The sequence below is a fragment of the Octopus sinensis genome, linkage group LG4 (genome assembly GCF_006345805.1).
Source record: "Octopus sinensis linkage group LG4, ASM634580v1, whole genome shotgun sequence".
Classification (NCBI taxonomy): domain Eukaryota; kingdom Metazoa; phylum Mollusca; class Cephalopoda; order Octopoda; family Octopodidae; genus Octopus; species Octopus sinensis.
In genome coordinates, this window is record NC_043000.1 from 35283808 (window position 1) to 35300081 (window position 16274).

Here is a 16274-nt window from a genome sequence, read left to right on the forward strand (position 1 = left end):
GTGTGAATATTTGTCAAAAGTTGAGGTACACAGTGCAAAATCTCTCTCTCTCTCTCTCTCACACACACATACTATGAATTCACTTACTACTTTTAATTGTAAGACTCATCCTTTGGCTGTGTCTGACTTCAGTGGGGTGAAAAAAGAAAAAAGACTGAAACCCTTTTCTGAAAAGATTGATAAGAGTTTTTGTCCTAAATTGTTAGAAATGTAATGCAGGTGACAAACTGAAAGTTTATCTGAGAAATACAATAGAGCTTCCGTACAGAAATTTCACTCTCAAATATTTGTTTATGAAAACACTTTTCTTCATGTTTTACCATTGAGTTTTTCATCACTTTATTTTATATTATAAATACTCCACAGCTACACCAGAAAAAACCCCATTCCTTTTCCTCTATTCAAATCAGTCAGATTTTTAAATTAAAAACTAAACAGTTTGAAACTTTAGATACTGGTTGAATGTGTCACATAGAACATATTTTGCTCTTAATGTTTTTGAGAAAATTTTGTAACTTAGAAGTTATTTCATGTTAAAGTTGTCGCATTTGGGTCATTTTAACCAATCAATGACTTGTATTCAGCTGAAGAAAGTTACTGCTGTTTGCGAAAGTAATGGAAGAGCAACAACGTCCGGGTCATCTATTTTGGATGCTGCATACATATATGTATGTATATACACAGACACATGTATATGTATACACACACACACACATGCGACTTTTAGAATGCTGAGGAAAGGAAAGGGAGGTGGGTGTGAGGAATACATAGCTCTAAGGAGGGAGGGCAGTTGTGAAGTTGACGACAGTTGTTCATGCAGCGTTTCTGCTGTCCATCACACACACACACACACGCACATACACACACGCATTCATATGTAAAGCTGATAAAATCCTGAATGGAAGCAAGGAAAAGGAGAGGGTTTAATAAATTAATATGCAGTGGTAGAGGTGGTGGTGGTAAATTTATATAAGCTGTTGTTCAGATTGTCAACACACTGCCACACTCTCCATTCTCTCTCTCTCTCTACAATTTACTGGAAATAGCAGCCAAACTTCTCTCAGTGTCACATGCTAACATTATATAGACAAGTGGACACATTGGATAAGATGGAAAAAAATACACATGCACACACACATGTATGTATTCGCTATAAAAGAACTTTCTGTTTTTCTCACCCACCTTTCTTATCTTTCTACTTTTCTTCCACCTCTCTCTCTCTCTTTCATGACCTGATGATCCGGAAGTTGTTGCTCTTCCATTACTTTTGCAAACAGCAGTAACTTTCTTCAGCTGAATACAAGTCATTGATTGGTTAAAATGACCCAAATACGACAACTTTAACATGAAATAACTTCTAAAATACAAAATTTTGTCCAAAACGTTAAGAGTAAACCCTGTTCTTATGTGACACATTCAACCAGTACCCAAAGTTTCAAACTGTTTTGTTAAAAAAATTTTAATTAAAAAATCTATGACTGAGATTGAAAAGATCCAGTAGATTTCTTTTAAACACAAATGTGGCACATTTTGAGGCCCTATAATACCTCCCTTTATGAGGACCTGTTTTATAAGACCTCAAGTTAATGAGTTGTATTTTTCAAGCACAAGATCCAAATTTTGAACAAAGTGCGAAAGTTTCCACTTCCATAATAAATGCTTCTGTGTGTTTCCGAGAAATTGATAGAGAGCGAAAAAAAGCTTCTTCTAAGCAAACAACTCTAGACTTGCTTTTGAAAAAGAAATCTACAAGTCTGTCTACAAGTGCTTGTGAATGAGTGATTGCGTCTACGAGTGGATGGTGTGTGCAAGTGAAAGTGATTCAGAAAACGATTATAATAATATTTTTTTATTATAAATGATCTTGACATTCTTTTTACTTAACACAAAGTATTCTTTACAGTCTACTGTTGTCTTATTTATGAGTATTATAAATATAGGTTTTTTTTTTTTTTTCTGGGAACGAATTACAATTTATAACATTACTGCTATGGGAAATTATTGCTCTGCTTTACAAGTTTTTGCTTTGTGCACTGTCTCCCTGGGACAGATTATTGAGGTATTACTGTATTGCCTACATACATAGGCTCGTATTACTGCTGTCGCATAAATGTATTCCTGAACTCCATCTAAATACAATTGTTGTTGGAGGTGGTAGTGGGAACCAAGCAACTGATTATTAAAGAATCACTCATTAACCCTACAACCAGGTTACTACCCCTCCCCACTTCTAAGCCTACTTAATTCAAATACCTCTTCACCTCCCATCCCCTACATTGTTTGATTCCTCAAATCCTCCTCTAAATACTGTCTTGTCCTTCCCATTATTGAATCTCCTGAGGAATATCTCACACCCCACTACCCAACCAACCATTGCTATTGTTTCTTTAACCGACAAAAGACTGACTAGAAACAACAGTTGCATTGATCCTATCGGGCTAAGAGGAAGGATAATCATGGTCATTAGGTTTGTCCCCTCCTCCCTACTCCACCTTCTATAAACTCCAAAACAATAGTTTTGTCATTCAGGAAGTTAAAGAAGCAATCTAAAATCTTTGATAATTCAAAAAATATTGAAATAATGATATTTTCAAAACACATGAGCAATTATTAGTTGATGGCAATGGAGACATCAGAAATAATTAGTTTTAAGTTTTTACAAGTTTATAAGTTAGTTAGTTAATTTTTTGGCTCAAAAAGCAAAAAGCAAGGCCATGTAGGGGGACATGGAGTTATGTACAAGGTGGTGTTCATGTAAAGAGTTCAGGCTACTTGAGGTCAAGGGAGACTTTGAACAAAGCGGTCGTCGGCATCTTCACCATCTCATCTGGCAGCCTGTTCCACGGATCCGCAACCCGGACAGAGAAAGCCCCTCTCCTTTGATTGAGATGAAATCGTCGCAGATAGAGCTTTTCGGAATGACCCCGCAGCCGACGCTCTGGAGCAGGAGTGAAGAACAGCTCTTTCGAGAGGTTACACTTTCCGCTTATGATGTTTGAGCGAGAATGAGATCACCACGGCGGTGGCGTTTTTCTAGAGAATAAAGGTCGAGCGTCTTCAGCCTTTCTTCATAAGACAAATTCTTGAGACCATGAACCATGCGGGTAACCAGCTCCTGGACTCTTTCGAGATGCTGTATGTCTTTGAGGAGATAAAGAGAAGAGGCTTGAATCCCGTACTCCAATATGGGTCTCACCAGCATGACATAGAGCGGTAGGAATATGGCTGCTGTGAGCATTCCGAATGACCGTCGAATCAAGAACAGAATTCCACGTGCTTTGTTGGCAGCATGGACACACTGGGCCGAAGGCGAAAATGAGGAATCCACCAAGATACCCAGGTCCTTTACCTGATTGGTCCTCTCCAGCAGCAGACGACCTGGCTCGAAATCAAGTTGAGTTGCAGGAGGAGAGCCAACAGGCAGATGACAGCACTTTGACACGTTCAGACACAGGTCCCATTCGTTAGACCACCTCCAAATTTGGTGGAGGCATCGACGAAGATCCTCTATATCACTGCGAGGAGCGACCAGTTTGACATGGTTGGCAAATAGAAGGGTGTGTTGCGTGAGGTCATCGGGCAAGTCATTTATGAAGACTAAGAACAATAAGGGCCCAAGCACTGAACCTTGAGGCACGCCACTGCTCGCACTGGAGACGAAGATGCGCATCACCAATTCTTCCATTACCAGTAAGTTGGTCAACCATGATCTCTTCGGCACGAAGCCGTGTTGGGAATCAGAGATAGAGGCTGTGTTTTGGAGGTGGAGCATCATACTTTTCTTAAGGATGGTTTCGAACATCTTGCTGATTATTGATGTAAGGGAAACCAGTCGGTAGTTAAGCGGGTCTTCGTGGCTCCCTTTCTTGAAAATTGGGCAGATTATCGCTGTTCTCCAGTCCGCAGGTATAACACCCGTCGCCAATGACATATTGAATAGACATGTTAAGGGCTCGCAGATGACCAGAGCCAATGCTTTGATAACCCTTGGGTGTATGCCGTCAGGGCCGTGACCCTTGTTGACATCGAGGCCTTAAATAACGCGTTTGACTTCGTCCCGCGTGATGACCAATCAAAGCATTGGAGGTACCGATCTATCAAATGGAGGGGGTTCACGACCATCATCTTGTTTGAAAATAGTTGAAAAAGCCTCGGCAAATAATTAACTCTGTTGATAAGGGTCCTCAATCGATATGCCTATTGAGTCTACCAACGTTGCAATTTGGTTGTTCAAGCGGGAATTCCGTTGGACATGTGTTTATGTTAGATATAATAAATAATTAAAAGTCAATTTATTCCATATCAAAGATAGATTTTCCTTCTCTTTACTGTTCCTTATGAGAATATTTTATTTATTCCTGGTTATGTTCTCTGGAATTGTTTGCGAACCTGCTGTATTGTGTTGTGTTGCTTGCTACATGTCATTTCTATACTTTATTCAACTTTGAGAGGCAAAAAATGTTGCAAACTAAACATGTAGCAAATATGCTTACACATGAATATTTTATGTATATCTGATAATTTATAGAACTTTGTCAACCTTCGACTTTAGTAGTGGTGGTGGTAGTAGTAGTAATAGTGGTAGTGGTTTTCTACAACTTGGTTCCACCATTAGATTTCTTTTGTTCCTGTCTCAATGTTAGTTGTTCAGTTTTGCCTTTTATATTTATTTTCTTCCTTGTATGTATGTGTGTGTTTGTTGCCTGCATCTGTGTGTGTGTGTTTGGACAGATTATGTGCGCAAGTATTATATCGTTTGTTTTCTCATATGTATATGTAAACATGTGTATGTTAATGTGCGTGTGTGTCTGTTAATATATATATATATATATATATATATATATATATATATAGAGAGAGAGAGAGAGAGAGAGAGAGATAAACCTACTTGGAAATGGATATATATATATATATATATATAATATATATATATATATATATGCATTATAAGATAGATAGACAGACAGACAGACAGATATGATGTATATATGCATACATATTATGGTTGTGCACACACACCCACACAGGGTCAGAGGGCGAGAGAGTGAGTGAGAGTATCTAGGGAATATTGTTAAGTTACTTGTAGGATATGGTGTGGGAGCGGGGGAGAGCAAATTGTTGTTTTTAATTTGCAATTAATTGCTGTCTCCCTTCGCCAAGACATCCAGTTATGTCAGCTGAAGTAAAACATTCTGAGTGAATAAACAGAGCAAAGGAAATGAAGAGAATAAAATCAACAAATTTATCATGGAATATAATGAATCCTGACATTGGCTGCTGTTGTGATCTTTATCAAGCTAATATTGATACACAACTTTACTTTGGAATGAAGAATGATTTTATAAAGAACAAACACATATCCGCAAACGGTTAGATTGATATTCATTGTTACACTCAAGTATTCTTATTGTTTCATGATTTTATAGCAAATAGACTAAAATCAGAATTATCAAGTCAACACTGTTTTCTTGGTGATTCTGATATAAATATATCCAAACTATACTAGACCTTTCCTCCTTTATCCAGTTTAGTTGTCAGATAATCTATAGAGATGATACTTGCTCTCTCTCCTCTGCCTCACTGGATAAATTATTCTACTCCTTACACATAAATCATTTCTGAAAATGTACTTTTCTGTTGTATATATGAATTAATGTTCATGAAATATATCACAAACAATACATATGTATACCTATTTTTTTACTACCCACAAGGGGCTAAACACAGAAGGGATAAACAAGGACAGACAAACGGATTAAGTCGATTATATCAACCCCAGAGCATAACTGGTACTTGTTTAATCGACCCCAAAAGGATGAAAGGCAAAGTTGACCTCGGCGGAATTTGAACTCAGAACATAGCGTCAGACGAAATACTGTTAAGCATTTCGCCCAGTGTGCTAATGTTTCTGCCAGCATGCCGCCTTATACATATTTATACCACCATGAATACAGTGTACACTTGTATATATATTTACCTCTAGACTTAGGGAAAAGACCTGTTTCACACATAAAACACTGTTATCTGTGTGTGTTGGAAAGGTAAGCCCAATATGTCACCTGGTTTATTACCTCAGGATGTCTTCAGATGGATTCAATCAATTGTGACTATTTGGAGCAGGCTTCCAAGAGGAGGATTAAGGGCTGTACTCAGACAGATCTTCTTGCTGTTTCCTCTATTTCCACTTTCTATCCTTCATTTGGCTAATCTCACTGTCTTGAAGAAATCTATCTACCATTCCCCTCTCTGCTATGATTTTCAGTAAAGTTAATGCATACAATTCCCCACTGGCCCTTGCACCTTTTCACACACACCACACACATCGAAATTCTTAAATGCAAACCAAACAACCTTCAGCTCTCTCCACCAGTTAATACCCACACCAGTCCATATCCCTCATAGACACATTTATACCCCAATTACATGTCATCTTCAAACTCAGTCTTTCTGCATCTACTCTCACTGCACCTATTGTTTCTTTTTCTCTCCTAACCGAGGTAACATACCTTACATCCTGCTACCCTACAACCCTATCCCAAACTTTCTTGGACTTCATCTCTCATATCATCTCAGTTCAATTAATTCTGTCGGATTTTTGTCAATATCCTTGTGTTTCACTTCCTATCTTTTTTTAAAGTATTCTCCGAGTGAAAGAATATCTCTTCACATGTCTTGCAACCAAAACTTCTAAACCCCAATTTCCAAGTGATTTCCCTACACTAGAAATATGAGCAAAGAATTCTGGAGAATTTACTCATCACATTGACATCTGTAGAACTGCTGTCAGACAAACTTAGGATACCTTGTTTTTCCAGATTGTCTATTCTAGTTGACCTCTCTGGTCTTTTGCCAAGAGGATCTCTTACCTACTGACTGGAATCTTTCAAATCACCACTTCTCAGTCAGCACAGTGCATTTTGGTTTGTAACACACACACACACACGCCTGCCAAAAATATATCTTTAGCTCCATACTTTTGACAGACACAACAAAACTCTTTTGCTTTCTGTCCCACCACCACCATATAGTCACCGAGTACAATTATTCCTTTGATTACTGCAGTTTAAAAATCTTACTGCTCCAAATAGTTTCCTGTACATTACATTCAAAAAATTATGCATCAGACAAAGCTCATATCTTCATTAAATGGCACCTTACCATCATGTCTCCATACAAGAAATCTATTCAAATAATTGACAGATCCTTCAGTGTTCTAATAATTCCATGATACTCACCCTTACGTGTGGTGTTGTCTGAAAATAATGAACTTGCTTGCTCTCTTATTGATGTTGTTGGATACATATTTGGTTAGCAAGTGGGGTCAGTTTTATGGGAATGTGTGAGCCCAAAGTTAAGTCAAGTGCAACATCCAGGAAGTTTGTCTCTTGAGTTACCTTAGACTGTTACCTTTCACTGAAAGTTGTTATAATAATCTTTGTCAGTTGTATGTCCAGCTGTAATATTTGAGATCATAAGTCTCTCATCAATGTACAGCCGTCTGTAATATCGAATGATTTCTCCAGAATCTATAAAACCAGTCTTACTTACTGACTTCTATACCATGGAACTAACTCAGGGTATATAAGCATCTTGTGAACATTTGTAGAGAGAACACAACATTTAGGAATTGGTTGAAGTTTTGTAACTTCTGTGTTACAGAGAATCTTCCCTTTATCTGTTTCTCTACTTCAATCCTTAAAAAAAAACAACAAAGAAAAATAAACTCATTGCAACTTTCCATTTTATGCCAAATTCGTTGTAGAATCACCTGTTCATGATAATTGGCTAAAACTTGATGACAGCATCAACCTAACATCTTGATTTAGGAATCAAATTCACAACCCATCCATTGTGAACCATACATTCTAACCACTTGCCCACATATCTTCACAGATGCACATACACGTGTGAACAAAGCCATGTCTGTAATGTAACATGCATATATGCATTATATAAAAACAAAAATACATTCACATGCTCACACATGTATACAACTATACACTCTTGTTCACACATATCTACAAATTTCATCATCATCCTGCTACTGTCTGCTTTTCCATGTCTGTGGCCTCTCTCTCTCTCTCTCTCTCTCTCTATATATATATATATATATATATATATATATAAAATATCGAATTAAAAGCAGCTCTAATAATGTAAACATCGGTTGCGCATACCTGGTGTATGTTATTTGTTTAGATGTCAGTTTGCTGCAGGACAAACATCCCGGGAAAGCTCCTTACACGACACTGAGTGTTAAAGAGCACTGATGTCCTAGGTAGGTTGAGGCAACTCACCTGTGATGATTGAGAAGATAGATATCAATATTTCTGAATCACCAGTCTGGGACATACTAGGAGTGTATGAAAAGTTTTGAGCCTTCAACACCTTTGAGTCTTGAAGTCTTGTACCTTCATCAGAAGTCTTGTACCATGTTTTGTTTTCTTTGAGGCTCAAGGCTTTTCATACACCCCTCATATATGCAAATAGTGTGAAGTTTATTTGCTAGTATGCACACATACACACACACACACACTATCGACCAGACCATCAGATGCTGTTATATTCCACTGGTCACAATGCACGTCCAGTTCAATCTTTATTGCACCATTCTTTTCCATGTTGACTCAAATTGCTTGACTATATTGTCTTTTCATTGTTGTGGAGATCTTCCGAGTGGCCTTTTCCTATCTCTTCAATATCACTCAGCAACTTTGCAGGTCCACCTGTTGTTTGTGAACCTTGCGACATGTGTCTCAGCAGAACTTGCTCTTTTGGTATCCTGCAGTCACAATTCAATCTGCTCCATTTTAAAATTATTTCATTCTGAATGAACTCTAGTGATGCCATTTCTAGCATGGATCTTTCCAAGGCCCTTTGTGTTGTAGCAAATGTATGTTCTGTCCTCTTTGTAGTAGCCCCCATCTTGCTTGCATATAAGAATGCAGGTAGGGCAGTGTTATTAAAGAGTCTGGCTTTGTTTAGAGCACATCCTTTATTGAGTCAATCGCCTTCCATCCCACCCTTATTCTCTTAGAGTTCTCAGCTACCATATCTTGGCACATATCCACTCTGTGTCCTAGGTAGACATACACCTTTACCTCCTTGATTTCATTGCTTCCCACCTGTATTCAGTCTTGTGCTATCTCTTCCAACTGTATAAGATTTGTTTTCATGCAGCTGAATTCGAGATCTGTTGCTAAGCTCTGAGAATCCAGCTTTATCATCATGGTCTGCACCTCGTCTATGGTTTCAGCGATGAGTACAATGTCATCTGTGAGCTCATCATTGATGTTCATGTCACCTGTCCAATCAGTGTCCTTGATGACCATTTCTAGACTCCGGGACAGGTGACATACTGTAACCATGATTGGGGCTCTTCATTTCACATAATTGTATGTGTGTGGATGTTTTCACTAATTGTTTTAGATGCCTGTGTAGTTAGGAGCAGATGTAGAGGTATTCTTTGTCCTTCCCATCTTCACCTAGTCAAACATCCAAGATGTGATGGCTGGACAGTGAGTGAGAGAAAGAGAGAGAGCTAGAGCTACACCTGTTGTCAGTCAGTACATGTTTTAACGGAGTAGATTAATGTAAAATGAATTCAATCAGTCAAAACACATTGCCTGTTCTTGAGTTGAAACCACAATTTGGGGGATCATCATCATCATCATCATCATCGTTTAACGTCCGTTTTCCGCGCTAGCACGGGTTGAAGAAATATATAACATTAAGAACGGAGAAGTGGACAGTAAAATGGTGATGGTGGGGATAATGATGAAAGGATGTATGGACGTGTGTGTGTGTAATCATGTGTATGTATATGTATGGGCATGTGCATGTGCAGATTATATATATATATATATATATATATATATATATAATATATATATATATATATAGATAGATAGATAGATAGATAGATAGATAGATAGATAGATAGATAGATAGATAGATAGATAGATAGATAGATAGATAGATAGATAGATAGATAGATAGATAGATAGATAGATAGATAGATAGATAGATAGATAGATAGATAGATAGATAGATAGATAGAGGGAGGGAGGGAGATTGATTGATTGATTTTATATACTTAACATTACCTGGTGACACATACCTAGTTAATGATCCAATAAATTATAATAATAAATGCTATATGATTTGTGTTCACCTGGGAATATGTAATCAGTGTTAATGTAAAAAGGTTAAAATGATTCTTAAGCCAGGTGGAGTCGATTCCGCCAGCGCCATATGTAACATTGAATATATTTCGTGACATAAGGAATAAAACGGATTGAGAAATCGGTTAAGGTTATTTATTATTGATTGTTGTTGGTGAAGAAAAAGGTAGGATTGTATTTACTTCTAGTCCCCCCCCCCATAAAAAGAATCACTGTTCGTCATTGCATCCCCTCCCCCAACAGCAACCAACGAAAATTTATTTAAAGGGTTTTTTCAAAGTTGATAAGAAAGGCAGAAGTTTCAAAGGGAAGTAACTCTCGTACGTAGATTGCAATGAAGAGTAATACCTCTTGCTACATTGCTTGTCTGTCTGTCTTTCCACACACGCTCATTATTTCTCTCTTTCCTCCACCTCTTTCTCCCTCTACTACTGCATCAATGATATTTATTATACCCGGCTACTATGGCGACGGTGATATACATTAATTTCACTCACGTTATCTGTTTCCTTTTAAATTTATACACACATATTTTTGCCTTTATTTTTCTAATAGTTTCTTACGACCACTCCATTCTTTGTCCATTCATAAATATCCAGTTCATGTATTGGGTTCACCCCGATCCTCATTGTAATTTTTACCCCACATTTCCCTTACGCTGGATGGTTCTTCTCCCAGGACATCATCTCACCACCTGTGATCCTTCGTACATCTGCTTCATCAAGTTTCCTATTGACAAGTCTCCTTGATTTATTACTATGTCTTTTATGGTTTTTCCCTTCCGCTACATGATCCAACCTCATGGGTCATGTAGCGTTTCTTTCCCTAGCTGCTTTCTTCCATATGCATCATGCATGGCCCCAGGGAAATCCTCTCTGTTTTCTTTTTTCATTTGTTCTCCACACCTTCATTCTCCATCACTCATACACCCTAGCATAAACGCATCAAGCAGATCGTTGACTGCTTCAAGCCTTCAGCCAGTCTCTTTCTCATTCAATGGCCATGTTGTGCAATCATACAAAATTGTACACCGAACACAAGCAGCTTACTAATGTAGCTCCTTCTTTAGAGATGGTCACAACTGGAACACCTTTGATCATTTATCTGCTTGATCAAGGCCTGCCTGGGGCTAAGCAACAATGCTGTCATTGATATAATACAAGGTTATTGTTGAGATAAAAATTATAAAATATGGAATTATTATTGTATCCTCTGTTAATTTTAGAACTTATGATATACAGGCTGGCCATAAAGTCATGCACCTTTTTGCAATATGTGAAATTGCAAACATTCTGTTTTTTTATCGCTTTTCACAACTGCCGATGTTACTCACAAACCAATCCTCATTGGATGGAGGCAGATAATCAACAAGGCTGGGGCAAGGTAATGGTGTGATGTGGGATTTGGCACAATCAAGTAATTGGACCATTTTATTTTGAGGGCCATGTGACAGGTGCTGCATATCAGGACATGTTTGGCAGCAAATGATGCCTTATATGCATTCACTTGGAAGGAGAAGTCCTGTCTGGTTTCAGCAGGATGGAGTTCTACCCCATTATGCATTACAGGTTTATGATATTCTGAATGAACATTTTCCAGGGAGATGGCTCAGGTGTTGCAAGCCAATTGAATGGGCACCATGGTCACCAGATTTAATTCCCATGCACTTTTTCTTCTGAGGTTACATTAAATCCCTTGTGTATTCTGAAAAGATTCCTGGCCAAAGACATCTACTTCAAAGAATTGTTGAAGCGTGTGAACAATTCAACAGCAATGAAGAGCTATTTGAGAGGGTTCATTGCCATTTCAAATTCTGTATGAACACTTGTTGAGAGCCACATGGCCAACACTTTGAACATTTGTAATGGATTACCTATTTCATTGCTAATAAAACCTACTTGGTATCTCTCATGGTGTGTGACTTTGTGGCCAGCCCATATATTTATACATTATTACTATCATTATTACTAAATCAGCAAGATGGCAGAATCGTTAGCGCACTGAACAAAATATTTAGTGGCATTTCATCCATTTTTACTGTGTGAGTTCAAATTCTGCTGAGGTCGACTTTGCCTTTCATCTTTTTGGGGTTGATAAGCCAAATACCAGTGAAACACAGGGATCGATGTAATCAAGTAGTGCCCCCCCCCCCAAAATTTCAGGCCTTGTGCCTTTAGTAGAATGGATTAGTATTAATATATAAAAGAACTCATTATTATTTTTTTTTCTGTAAACTTCCACATTAAAAAGGAATAAGTCATAGGAATATAATTTATATTATCTCAATTCTGTAGATTATAATCACAGTGGGTTGGGATAACAATTCTTCTGTTGGTAATTCTGTGGTGTGAACTCTTGTGGTGATCCAAGAAATAACCTTGTTACAAGCAGCTCTAACAAACCCCTAAACTTTCTCCATTCTCCTGTTCTTACTTTGGCCGCTGTGCTTTCAAACACCCACCACCATCTCTATTACTAGTTGCTCACCTAGGTTATAGAAGCTATCAACTTCTTGTTGGGAATATTCGCTGCAGTTGAAAAAAATTTATTACCAGTTGTTTATGACTAAATTGGCCAACATTATTCAACCATCTTTAAGAGAAAGAGGAGAAATGGGCTTTTTTTTTTTTATACTGGAAATCTCTTGCAACAAGTTAGCCAAAAAAACCTAACAATAAAACAAGCCTCAAGCATTGTGCATGTGTTTGTGTCGTTTTGTTTTGATATTTCTGCACTGGTTGTAGACAAGGTCACCATTCATATCAAAATAGTACCATTGATTTTCACATCATCTATGAAAAACAATGTCTAGTCATCGAGTTGATTGTTTAAAGAACTTCCTTGGGGACAGGTAAGGATTGGTGACAAGACAGGCATCTGGCTGTAGAAAATTTACCTCACCAAGTTTTGTCACATCCACATATGGAAAACTGGACATTAAATAATGGAGGCGGTGGTAGTAGTAGTGGTGGTGGTATGTCATTCACTTTTCAGTGACAAAGTTTTGGCAGTGAAAATTTTAGTAATTTTGTAATATGTTTAAACATGTGCATGTATGTATGCATGTGTGTATGTATATATATATATATATATATATATATATATATGTATTTATATGTGAGTGTATATATATGTATGTATGTATGTATGTATATAAAATGACTAGTTCAAGGAAATCCGCTTCTGTATTTATTTAAGCTTAACCTAAAATCCAGGTCAAAAGCATGCATCTAAATGATACTCTTCCCTCTCACCCCCCATTCTTGTTGTGTTTCATAATTGAACTGAAATCCTAACAGATCTCTGCTGTGCTTCATAAACCATTTCCTATAATTACTGATGCTTCCTGGCACTTTTTTTTTCTCAAATTCCGGAACTGTTTTTTCACATATTCACATTGGTAGTCTTAGTGACTACTTTGTTGTTGCCTTCTTTTTGTCAAATCCTTCCTTATATCCTTGTAGTACTTGCTAGACAGGGACTCTAACCCCAGCAGGTTAATTTCATTAAGCATTGTAGAATGAAATTTTAATGAATTTAAAAAAAATGATCTGATTAATTTACCTCGTCAGAACTGAATTTAGAAAACACTAATTTTAGCGGTGAATCTTAACAGCAAGAACCTTATTTCGATTAACTAAAACTAGTATCTCCAAATTCTAAAACTATAAGTTTGCTTATCTTTATTAATCTACAGAAAATGCTATTATTTTCATTGTTTGAAAAATATTACTATGAAAATTGATCTCTAAGCAAACTTATTTTATACGTCAAAATTCTATGGCATTCTGCCATCTCTATCTGTTGTTATTATTATAGCCATTATAATTCCCCATAATAGTTTTAAAATTGTAGAATTCATAGAAACCCCCTTGGGGGTAGCAACTACTCCCAACCAATGATTGATGTAGACAGTTCATGTTTAGATTCTACTTTACCAGATATTTTATACACCAGAATCTCTGAAAAGGACAGTTCCTAACCATGTCTTTTTTTCTTGGTGTTTTTTTTAAAACAAGACTCAACCCTCATTTCTCAGTTTTGCAATTAATATCTATATAGCTGTACATATGCATACATTATTCAAACGTACTGGCCTTTATATGGCCATCTTTAACTAATGAATATATTGGAATGTATTCTTGAATAGACTCTTGTTGGCTTTTATAGTAAAAGACAAGAATTTAATGTTTTGTCTCCTGAAATGGCCTAGTTTTCCTCTACACTGCATTTTATTTTAGCAACAAATTAAAAACAGATATGGAGAGGTAATTCTAAAATGTCTGGCAGACTTTTGCCGCAGAAACCCCTGAGTATCTGCGATGGTCAACTTTTCTAAATCTATCATTTGTATTTGTTTATTCTTTCAGATTCTCCCAGTACTTCCAAAGCAGCAGCCGCACCAGCAGCAGCAGCAGACCCAACAAGCTTTGCAACAGGCCCACATGGATATTACATCTCAACTCCCTTCAATTCCTCCATTGTCCAATGCTTCAAATGTCCCCCTTTTAACCTCCACACCTGCCATGAGTTTATCACCCACTACTACCTGTACATCACCTCAAATGGTCATCTCTACTGCCCATCCTGCACATTCACCTGTCCAGCAGTCACCCCAGCACCAACAGCAAGCCTCCAGCAGTGTGGGACCAATCCGTCGACGGGTATCAGACAAGTGCAATCTGCCTATCTCTGCTGGTGGGTAGTACAACCTGATGAGAGAGAGAGAGAGAGAGAGAGTTATTGATGTATTTTTAACACCTAACCTTAGTTGTTTTATCAAGTTTAGTTATTATGTATTATCATCATTATTATTATTATTATTATTATTATTATTATTATTATATTATTATTATTATTATTATTATTATCATTATTATTATTATTATTATCATTATATTATTATTATTATTATTATTATTATTATTATTATTATTATTATTATTATTATTATTATTATTATTCAGGCGGTGAGCTGGGAGAGTTGTTATCCTGCTGGGCAAAATGCTTTGCGGCATTTTGTCAGTCTTCGTGTTCTGAGTTTAAATGCTGCTTGGGTCAGCTTTGCTTTTTTATCCTTTCAAGGTTGAAAAAATAAGTACCAGTGAAATACTGGAGTCGGTGTAATCAACCTATCCCCTCCCCTCAAATTGGTGTCCTTGTGCCAAATCCTGAAACCACCACATCATCATCATCATCAGTATTACTAGGGTGTCTTTTTTTACACCAAGTGTAGTTTCACTGTCTCATATCTGACACCCCCCCCCACAATAGATTCCTAAGTATCAATGGAATCACCCTTTCCCCACACTAACAGTAAATTCCATCTGACCCATGCAAGCATGGAAAGGTGGACGTTAAAACAATAACACTGACGATTGCATAACATAAAGAGGTTATTTGAAGAGATACTTGACTGAATATCATCATAGAAACACGTTTCTCTCTCATAACTGACATTTTATGCTCCAGGACTTGTCTTTTTAAACTTTTTATGTTACACTTATTTTAGAAATTGAAAGCCTTTGTTGATTCCTTCTGCTATTGGGAAATTTTTGTGATTCTTGCCATTGTTACATAAGTGCCATAATAGATCGTTAGCCACTACACACATTTTTTTCTCTTCTTGTTTTTTCTGTGTCCCTTTCTGTAGAAGAGCATTAATACATCTGTTTGTTTTGTACACCACCTGTCTTCGTCTTTTGTTTTTTCGTAAACTCTCCTTACATAAGCGATATAGTGGTATTGTTTTAACAATTTTAATGAAGCCATACCCTAAAACTCCTCGAATTTTTCGAGTCATTTTTTTCTTAAGATTAAAAAAAAAAAAAAGGAAAGAAAAAAAAAGAAAACAATAATCCCTTATGGAATCTCCTTCTTATAAAGAAGTTAAAATAAAGAAACGTGTACAGTTTGTAGAACTAACTTTAGATTATTTATTTACCTTGGTGTTTAAATTAAAAATAAAATTTCATCAGTGGCTTTGTTTTCCTGTGTCGGAAGACAGAAAATTCTAAGCTAATTCGGCATCGACTATGTCGCTTTTCCCAAAAGAAACCCCTGACTTCAGATTTGAATGAAGGGAAACTG

The 16274-nt window shown here is 36.9% G+C and overlaps 1 protein-coding gene across 11 annotated transcripts in view; it reads left to right on the forward strand.

Annotated features, from left to right (window-relative positions):
- LOC115210326 (forkhead box protein P1) overlaps positions 1–16274 on the forward strand; it is a 566153-nt gene that overhangs the window by 494468 nt on the left and 55411 nt on the right. For all 11 annotated transcript variants that reach the window (XM_036501965.1, XM_036501970.1, XM_029778855.2 and 8 more), the window contains one exon: positions 14555–14882. In XM_036501965.1, coding sequence (XP_036357858.1) covers positions 14555–14882 — 328 coding nt within the window. The remainder of the gene's footprint in view (positions 1–14554; positions 14883–16274) is intronic.